This window comes from Sander lucioperca, chromosome 9 (genome assembly GCF_008315115.2).
Source record: "Sander lucioperca isolate FBNREF2018 chromosome 9, SLUC_FBN_1.2, whole genome shotgun sequence".
Taxonomy (NCBI): Eukaryota; Metazoa; Chordata; class Actinopteri; order Perciformes; family Percidae; genus Sander; species Sander lucioperca.
In genome coordinates, this window is record NC_050181.1 from 20165243 (window position 1) to 20175242 (window position 10000).

Sequence of the window (10000 nt, forward strand, 5' to 3'; positions counted from 1 at the left end):
GAGGAGGGAAGAAGAGGAGGAGGAGGGAAGAAGAGGAAGAGGAGGGAGGAAGAGGAGGAGGAGGGAAGAAGAGGAGGAGGAGGGAAGAAGATAGGTTTATTGACCATGATTTTTTTTTAAAAGCGTCAAAACAATGTAACAAAAAATTTTTTTTAAATCCCCCCAAAAAAGAGCCAAATGTGGGTTTCTTTGAACCAAAATACCCCAAAATAACATGGATGCATGCAGCACGTTGTATGGAACCAGACAATGATCTTTGAACTTATAATTCATGATTACTTTTAATGAATTTTGGGTGTTTTATTCAATTTTCTGAGCATGTTTAAATGGTTTTAGAACAGTCTCCTGACTACACTTTGACATCAACCAGTTTGTGATTCACTCAACATGCTCTCATCTGAACTATTAGTCAAAATAATTCATCATTTCTGCTTTTTTAACAAAAAAATTAGGTATAATGTCATATAAATTAGATATAATGTATCATGCTCTCATCTGAACTATTAGTCAAAATAATTCATCATTTCTGCTTTTTTAACTAAAAAATTAGGTATAATGTCATATAAATTAGGTATAATGTCATATAAATTATAGATATAATGTCATATAAATTAGATATAATGTCATATAAATTATAGATATAATGTCATATAAATTAGATATAATGTCATATAAATTATAGATATAATGTCATATAAATTAGATATAATGTCATATAAATTAGGTATAATGTCATATAAATTAGGTATAATGTCATATAAATTAGGTATAATGTCATATACATTAGGTATAATGTCATATAAATTAGGTATAATGTCATATACATGAGGTATAATGTCATATACATGAGGTATAATGTCATATACATTAGGTATAATGTCATATAAATTAGGTATAATGTCATATAAATTAGGTATAATGTCATATACATGAGGTATAATGTCATATAAATTAGGTATAATGTCATATAAATTAGGTATAATGTCATATACATGAGGTATAATGTCATATACATTAGGTATAATGTCATATACATGAGGTATAATGTCATATAAATTAGGTATAATGTTATATAAATTAGGTAAATGTCATAAATTAGGTATAATGTCATATACATGAGGTATAATGTCATATACATGAGGTATAATGTCATATACATTAGGTATAATGTTATATAAATTAGGTATAATGTTATATAAATTAGGTATAATGTCATATAAATTAGGTATAATGTCATATAAATTAGGTATAATGTCATATAAATTAGGTAAATGTCATAAATTAGGTATAATGTCATATAAATTAGGTATAATGTCATATAAATTAGGTATAATGTCATATAAATTAGGTATAATGTCATATAAATTAGGTATAATGTTATATAAATTAGGTATAATGTCATATAAATTAGGTATAATGTCATATAAATTAGGTATAATGTCATATAAATTAGGTATAATGTCATATAAATTAGGTATAATGTTATATAAATTAGGTATAATGTTATATAAATTAGGTAAATGTCATAAATTAGGTGTAATGTCATATAAATTAGGTAAATGTCATAAATTAGGTGTAATGTCATATAAATTAGGTAAATGTCATAAATTAGGTGTAATGTCATATAAATTAGGTAAATGTCATAAATTAGGTGTAATGTCATATAAATTAGGTATAATGTTATATAAATTAGGTAAATGTCATAAATTAGGTATAATGTCATATAAATTAGGTAAATGTCATAAATTAGGTGTAATGTCATATAAATTAGGTATAATGTCATATACATGAGGTATAATGTTATATAAATTAGGTATAATGTCATATACATTAGGTATAATGTCATATAAATTAGGTATAATGTCATATACATGAGGTATAATGTCATATACATGAGGTATAATGTCATATACATGAGGTATAATGTCATATACATTAGGTATAATGTCATATAAATTAGGTATAATGTCATATACATGAGGTATAATGTCATATACATGAGGTATAATGTCATATACATGAGGTATAATGTCATATACATTAGGTATAATGTCATATAAATTAGGTAAATGTCATAAATTAGGTATAATGTCATATACATGAGGTATAATGTTATATAAATTAGGTAAATGTCATAAATTAGGTATAATGTCATATACATGAGGTATAATGTCATATACATGAGGTATAATGTCATATACATTAGGTATAATGTCATATAAATTAGGTATAATGTTATATAAATTAGGTATAATGTCATATAAATTAGGTATAATGTTATATAAATTAGATATAATGTCATATAAATTAGGTATAATGTTATATAAATTAGGTAAATGTCATAAATTAGGTGTAATGTCATATAAATTAGGTATGTTATATAAATTAGGTATAATGTCATATAAATTAGGTAAATGTCATAAATTAGGTGTAATGTCATATAAATTAGGTATGTTATATAAATTAGGTATAATGTCATAGACATTGACATTATATATAAACACTATATAATATAAACACTCTTTTGTACCTGCAGCCATTCTACTTCTTAATTCTATAAAGAACCATAGATAATGTAGTATCTGATTGACTTAAGTCTTTGTTATAACACGCATGGCTCCATCTGGCTGAGGCATCAGGTCAGAGGTCACATTCCAGAGGGCGTGGCTCTGCTGGGGCAGATGGGGACTACTGATTGATTGGCCCCGGGACCTGGATTTACCGACCCCCATCACCACGTCTCACGTCTCTTACACACAGCACAGGGTACATATCTTCATGTCTGAACAGAAAAACCTCCGAGTAGCCATTGATGAGGTACTCTCCAAGTTCTGCAGGACTCGTCATGATGCTGAAAACTTGATGTAGTAAACCATTTCATAATCAAGAACAGTGTCAGAGAATTCCTCTTCATACAGCATCACAACATCAAGACTAAACATACCACAATAACTTAGTGACTTACTAGTTACTGACTGTTTACTGCAAGGTAGGCAATCTCTGTGTGTGTGTGTGTGTGTGTGTGTGTCTGTGTGTGTCTCTGTGTGTGTGTGTGCGAGTGTGTGTGTGTGTCTGTGTGTGTCTGTGTGTGTGTCTCTGTGTGTGTGTGTGTGTGTGAGAGTGTGTGTGTGTGTGTGTCTGTGTGAGAGAGTGTGTTTGTGTGTGCGTGTATGTGTGTCTGTGTGTGTGTGAGAGAGTGTTTGTGTGTGTCTCTGTGTGTGTGTGCGAGTGTGTGTGTGTCTGTGTGTGAGAGTGTGTGTGTCTGTGTGTGTGAGTGTGTGTGTGTGTCTGTGTGAGAGAGTGTGTTTGTGTGTGCGTGTATGTGTGTCTGTGTGTGTGTGAGAGAGTGTTTGTGTGTGTCTCTGTGTGTGTGTGCGAGTGTGTGTGTGTCTGTGTGTGAGAGTGTGTGTGTCTGTGTGTGTGAGAGTGTGTGTGTGTGTCTGTGTGTGAGAGTGTGTGTGTGTGTGCGTGTATGTGTGTGTCTGTGTGTGTGTGTGAGAGTGTGTTTGTGTGTGTGTCTGTGTGTGTGCGAGTGTGTGTGTTTCTCTGTGTGTGTCTCTGTGTGTGTGTGTGTGTGAGAGAGAGTGTGTGTGTGTCTCTGTGTGTGTGTGTGTGTGTGTGTGTGTGTGTGTGTGTGTGTGTGTGTGTACTATACTATCTGCTGCACAACAAACTGCCCCATTGGGGGACAAATAAAGTAACTTGAAGTGGACAGAAGACAACATGAGGGATGATTTCGGGCTGAACTGTCTCTTTAAGTCAGAGTTTTGAACGCTGGACTTTGACTTGTAGTGAAGTATTTTCACAGCGTGGTAAACACGAGTACTTTTACTGCAGTAATCAGAGTACTTACAGACTAGTTCGTACCTTCAAGATTGAACGCACTTAATTGGAAATCGCTTTGGATAAAAGCCTCAGCTAAATGACATGTAACTTTAACTTGTACGTGCAACTGACCTATTCCTGCAGACATGATTAAGTAATCAGATTACTTGTTTGTGTAACTGACCTTTTTCTGCCGCAGAGGAGGCAGAAGAAGACGAAGAGGGAGAGCAGGCCGAGCAGCAGCAGCATCAGCGCGGACATCTTTCTGTCTCTGTCCGGAGAGAAACTCTCAGAGACACGGTGCCCACAAACACACCGGGACCTTCAAAATAAAGGCCCTGAAACTCCCTCTCACTGGAGGAGTTACACACTCAGACACAGTCCTTCAAAATAAAGGCCCTGAAACCCCCTCTCACTGGAGGAGTTACACACTCAGACACAGTCCTTCAAAATAAAGGCCCTGAAACCCCCTCTCACTGGAGGAGTTACACACTCAGACACAGTCCTTCAAAATAAAGGCCCTGAAACTCCCTCTCACTGGAGGAGTTACACACTCAGACACAGTCCTTCAAAATAAAGGCCCTGAAACCCCCTCTCACTGGAGGAGTTACACACTCAGACACAGTCCTTCAAAATAAAGGCCCTGAAACCCCCTCTCACTGGAGGAGTTACACACTCAGACAGGGGATGACAACGAGGAGGAGGAGGAGGAGGAGGAGGGGAAGGGAAGAAGATAAAGGAGAGCCATCTCTGATGAGATCAGAGCCACACTTATTCATCATGTGATCAACCACGGATTGACCAATGAGAGAAGCCCATCTTGAGTAGCTTAACAGTGGCGTCCATACTGCACACACACACACACACACACACACACACACACACATTCTTTATTCTAAAAATGATAGCTTACATGTTTGTACTTGTGTTCTTATTTCATACTACTGTATACATCACTGAGCTGTTCTTACTAACGTGATGTTTGGTCCAGTAAGTATTTTGTGTTTTACTGTGACATTATATTGTTGTTTACCCTTTCCAACCCCTCTCAGCAGACTACTGTCTCTCTAGAACATTGTAAATGGAGATATATATGGAATTATTTTTGTGTCTTTAATACCAAACAAAAACCACTAACTCAAGCAAAAAAAGTCTCACCTCAAAGGTAAAACGTTTTGTGTAGTTGTAAACTATTGGTCTTATATTAGTTTGATATGATGTCCTTTTGTTTCCAGTTCCCTCTGCTTCTTTCTCAATGATCAGTCTTTTACTCTCTCCATCACAGTTGTAGTTCTGCTCCCAGCTTTCTCGTTTGCGCTTCCCAAGTCTTTGTTTGCGATTCTGACACAAAGCTATCGCGTGGCCGGGTCTTACAGGGGTGCGTCCCCATTGGCTAATGCGTATTTGGAGTATTTTTGAGTGACAGCTCAGTGCCTGCCGGCCCCCTGACGTTTCAGTGCAGTTAACTTAAGAGATTTTGGATGACACACAAACCACTCCACAGCGGATTCCTACAAGATTAATAAAGTGTAAGTATTGATCATATATATTGTCTGTGATGTACTTTGCAAGCATGGTTACTAGACGTTTGTTGTTTCGTTGTGTTAAGTTACTAATTAGCTAGTGAAGCTGTTAACTTAGCATTTAACGTTAGCTAACTGCTAACGTTATCTAAAACTTGTAGCTATGTTAGGCTACTGAGCTAATTTGCCATGGGAATCATGAAGTCTTAGTGTCTTACTCAAGGAGCTGTATTAATTATCATCTTCTCTCTGTAGAATAATCCAACATTGTGGGACGTGCAGGACCCCGAGCAGATTACCTGCAGAACGTTACCTGCTGTCCCAGGTAACGTTAGCTAGGTCAGTAACGTAGCTATATCTGATAATACACAATGCTAGGGTATTGGTTAAGTTGTACAATGTAGAAGCTGTGCATATAATGTATTCCTATCTAGATTAGAGCGACTGTAATTGATCATGTAATCAATCATGGTCTCTCAATGAGAGAGGCTGGTCAGAGAGTAGAACGCTCAACAGTGGCATCTATTGTTAGAGTTTTCCAGCAAACCAACAGGTAACTTGTATTCTGCATGGCATCTGACTGAGCTGCACATTACAGAAGTAAATAGAGCAAAGCCTGCAAACCCACTTGTGTGTAATTGCTTTTGCTTTTCTGCTTAGGACTCAACGGCTACCTCCCACAGGTGGAGACGTAGGATGTTCACCGACGTGCAGGAAACTGCCATTGTTGATATGGTCATCAGAAACAACGGCATAAAACTCACTGAGATTCTTGGCAGACGTTACTTATGGCAGACGTTAAAATATTCACAGTGTAAGCATAACAACTATTTCTAGAGTCCTGAAAAACATCAGGTAGTAATAGGTAATTAGGTAATGTATACTACTGCAATAGCCTAACTCTTATGTTGCCTTGTGGATTTATTTTAGACAGTCATGGAGATTGAAGGCAGGCAAACACCCCACATTGTCATCTTTGTGGTAGCCTGGTTGACACCAGACCTTCTCAGCTGTAACTGAGAGGGGGGGGTCTGGGAAAGGTTCATTGACAGTTCATTTCCAAAGGGGCGTCACCAACGGACGCCGCTCAAATGCCTCTGGGCGCAATGGATAGTCCTTCAACCAATCAGAGCGATGATCCGAGTGGCGCTGCTCTTCGGTAGCCGTCATGTTGAATGTAAACAAGAAGCTGCTCCCCGTCGCTGCGCTAGCGTCGTCGCGTAAAGCCCGCCTCAACGGTTGTGATTGGTGTAAAGCCTGCCTCAACGGTTGTGATTGGTGCCTCGATTTCGGGGACATTGGAAATGGGCTTGAATGGGCTCTTCACCAGACTGACTTGCAGAGCAAATCTCAAATTTGCCGGAAGTTCGTCAGGGTTTACGGTTACTGTAAAACACGCTTAAGGCTCTCCCGCACACTGGCTGTGTGGCGTGAGCCTGTCAGCTGCGTGGCGTGAGCGTGTCAACTGCGTGGCGTGAGCCTGTCAGCTGCGTGGCGTGAGCGTGTCAACTGCGTGGCGTGAGCCTGTCAGCTGCGTGGTGTGAGCCTGTCAGCTGTGTGGCGTGAGCCTGTCAGCTGCGTGGCGTGAGCGTGTCAACTGCGTGGCGTGAGCCTGTCAGCTGCGTGGCGTGTCTAGAGCGTGCACACTGCCTGCGTGACACGCACGTCTCAGGCGCGGAAAACGCGTGCATGCTAGAAATAGGACCGACGCCTATTTTTCACGCAACACGCCAGCGTGTTGGAAGCGTTTCCAGACAACATAGAATATGAAAAGATGTTTATATGTCATTTAGACACAAATACATTATTAATACATGACATGTTGATGATTGAAAGTCTCGAGGTTTTGACATAAATGTCATTTAAAATAATAATAAATAATTTTTGATTTTCTAATATTGCACCTGTCAATCCAGAAGGAAATATTCTGGAGCCTATGTTGCCGTCAATCCTGCCGACGTTGTCTTTGCTGTAATCAGATCAGAATATATTTATGTTTATGTTGATGAGAAACATCCATGTGTCCAGACAAGACTAGCAGCAGCAGCGCCGCGTCAGACACCTTTCTGGTGTGGAAAGACATAGAAAACGCCACGCAGCTGCCACGCCACGCTCACGCCACGCAGCCAGTGTCATGGTGTAGGAGCCTTAATGCTGTATAGTGGGCGGTCCCATCCATGAAAACGTGTACATGGACACGTACCGTGAGTTTGATCGTATTTTATACAACAGTATATAATATCATATTTCACGTCTTTTAAATTAAACTACAGATACACAGGAAATAACTTGTCTGTCAGTGAGCGTGATGTTAGTTTGGTTTGGAGAGGTTCTGTTTATAGTTCTAGTTTCCTCTGATAACAGCTGACAGTATGTTGATGTTTCTCAGCTCTGTGACAGTATGTTGATGTTTCTCAGCTCTGACAGTATGTTGATGTTTCTCAGCTCTGTGACAGTATGTTGATGTTTCTCAGCTCTGTGACAGTATGTTGATGTTTCTCAGCTCTGACAGTATGTTGATGTTTCTCAGCTCTGTGACAGTATGTTGATGTTTCTCAGCTCTGTGACAGTATGTTGATGTTTCTCAGCTCTGTGACAGTATGTTGATGTTTCTCAGCTCTGTGTCAGTATGTTGATGTTTCTCAGCTCTGTGTCAGTATGTTGATGTTTCTCAGCTCTGTGACAGTATGTTGATGTTTCTCAGCTCTGACAGTATGTTGATGTTTCTCAGCTCTGACAGTAGGTTGATGTTTCTCAGCTCTGACAGTATGTTGATGTTTCTCAGCTCTGACAGTATGTTGATGTTTCTCAGCTCTGTGACAGAATGTTGATGTTTCTCAGCTCTGTGACAGTATGTTGATGTTTCTCAGCTCTGTGACAGTATGTTGATGTTTCTCAGCTCTGACAGTATGTTGATGTTTCTCAGCTCTGTGACAGTATGTTGATGTTTCTCAGCTCTGACAGTATGTTGATGTTTCTTAGCTCTGTGACAGTATGTTGATGTTTCTCAGCTCTGTGACAGTATGTTGATGTTTCTCAGCTCTGACAGTATGTTGATGTTTCTCAGCTCTGACAGTATGTTGATGTTTCTTAGCTCTGTGACAGAATGTTGATGTTTCTCAGCTCTGTGTCAGTATGTTGATGTTTCTCAGCTCTGTGTCAGTATGTTGATGTTTCTCAGCTCTGTGACAGTATGTTGATGTTTCTCAGCTCTGACAGTATGTTGATGTTTCTTAGCTCTGTGACAGAATGTTGATGTTTCTCAGCTCTGTGTCAGTATGTTGATGTTTCTCAGCTCTGTGTCAGTATGTTGATGTTTCTCAGCTCTGTGACAGTATGTTGATGTTTCTCAGCTCTGACAGTAGGTTGATGTTTCTCAGCTCTGACAGTATGTTGATGTTTCTCAGCTCTGACAGTATGTTGATGTTTCTTAGCTCTGTGACAGAATGTTGATGTTTCTCAGCTCTGTGTCAGTATGTTGATGTTTCTCAGCTCTGTGTCAGTATGTTGATGTTTCTCAGCTCTGTGACAGTATGTTGATGTTTCTCAGCTCTGACAGTATGTTGATGTTTCTCAGCTCTGTGACAGTATGTTGATGTTTCTCAGCTCTGACAGTATGTTGATGTTTCTCAGCTCTGTGTCAGTATGTTGATGTTTCTCAGCTCTGACAGTATGTTGATGTTTCTCAGCTCTCTGACAGTATGTTGATGTTTCTCAGCTCTGTGTCAGTATGTTGATGTTTCTCAGCTCTGACAGTATGTTGATGTTTCTCAGCTCTCTGACAGTATGTTGATGTTTCTCAGCTCTGTGTCAGTATGTTGATGTTTCTCAGCTCTGACAGTATGTTGATGTTTCTCAGCTCTGACAGTATGTTGATGTTTCTCAGCTCTCTGTCAGTAGATTGATGTTTCTCAGCAAACAAAAAAACAAACAAAAAACAAACATCATATTGCACAAACACAAGCCTTTCATTTGCATTTAAACTGAACTTGTAAACAATTGACTATTTTTACACAACATCTTTTGGAAAGGCTGTTGACTGTTACACCAGTGCCCCCCTTATATATATAGATAGATAGATATATAGATAGATAGATATCTATCTATCTATCTATATATATATATATATAATGTTCTCTGGGAGACAGTTTGGTTACTCGCTTCTGAAACACAGAAACACATTAAATAATCCCTCAAACTCTACACATCATCTGTTAGAAACACCTTAAATAATCCCTTAATCTCCGCACATCATGTGTTATAAACACATTAAATAATCCCTTAAACTCTGCACATCCTCCGTTAGAAACACATTAAATAATCCCGTTTTTCTGTTCTCGGGGTTAAACCAGTTAACTCATTCAGATCAGGTTTATGTAACAACTGTTCCTGGGTCAGATTACACCGGATTAAAACAACGAGAGAGGCAGGCAAGAAACACACACACACACACACACACACACACACACACACACACACACAATATCATTATTAAAACTAGTTCTTAAGATTTTGGCCGTTTTTTATTTTTTATCAAATAATTTAGATAAGTGTGAATTAAGGGTTTACCTAAAACGCTCTGAGATCGCTAGCGCTAAACCCACCAGACTCCATGTAAATAATCAGGCCTTTTAGCGTGTATAGAGCCAGCA

General features: G+C 38.4%; 1 protein-coding gene and 1 long non-coding RNA gene across 2 annotated transcripts in view; one reads left to right on the plus strand and one right to left on the minus strand.

The window, feature by feature from the left end:
- The window catches only part of LOC116056368, a 22109-nt gene extending 18330 nt beyond the window's left edge, over nt 1-3779 (plus strand). Inside the window, exon 4 of the long non-coding RNA XR_004106561.1 lies at nt 3766-3779. This is a non-coding gene — a long non-coding RNA (uncharacterized LOC116056368). The remainder of the gene's footprint in view (nt 1-3765) is intronic.
- Nucleotides 1-4135, minus strand: part of LOC116056359 (cytochrome P450 7B1-like) — a 20068-nt gene extending 15933 nt beyond the window's left edge. Inside the window, exon 1 of the mRNA XM_031308542.2 lies at nt 4010-4135. Coding sequence (XP_031164402.1) covers nt 4010-4086 — 77 coding nt within the window. The 5' untranslated portion in view covers nt 4087-4135. The remainder of the gene's footprint in view (nt 1-4009) is intronic.
- Between the last annotated feature and the right edge of the window lie 5865 nt (nt 4136-10000).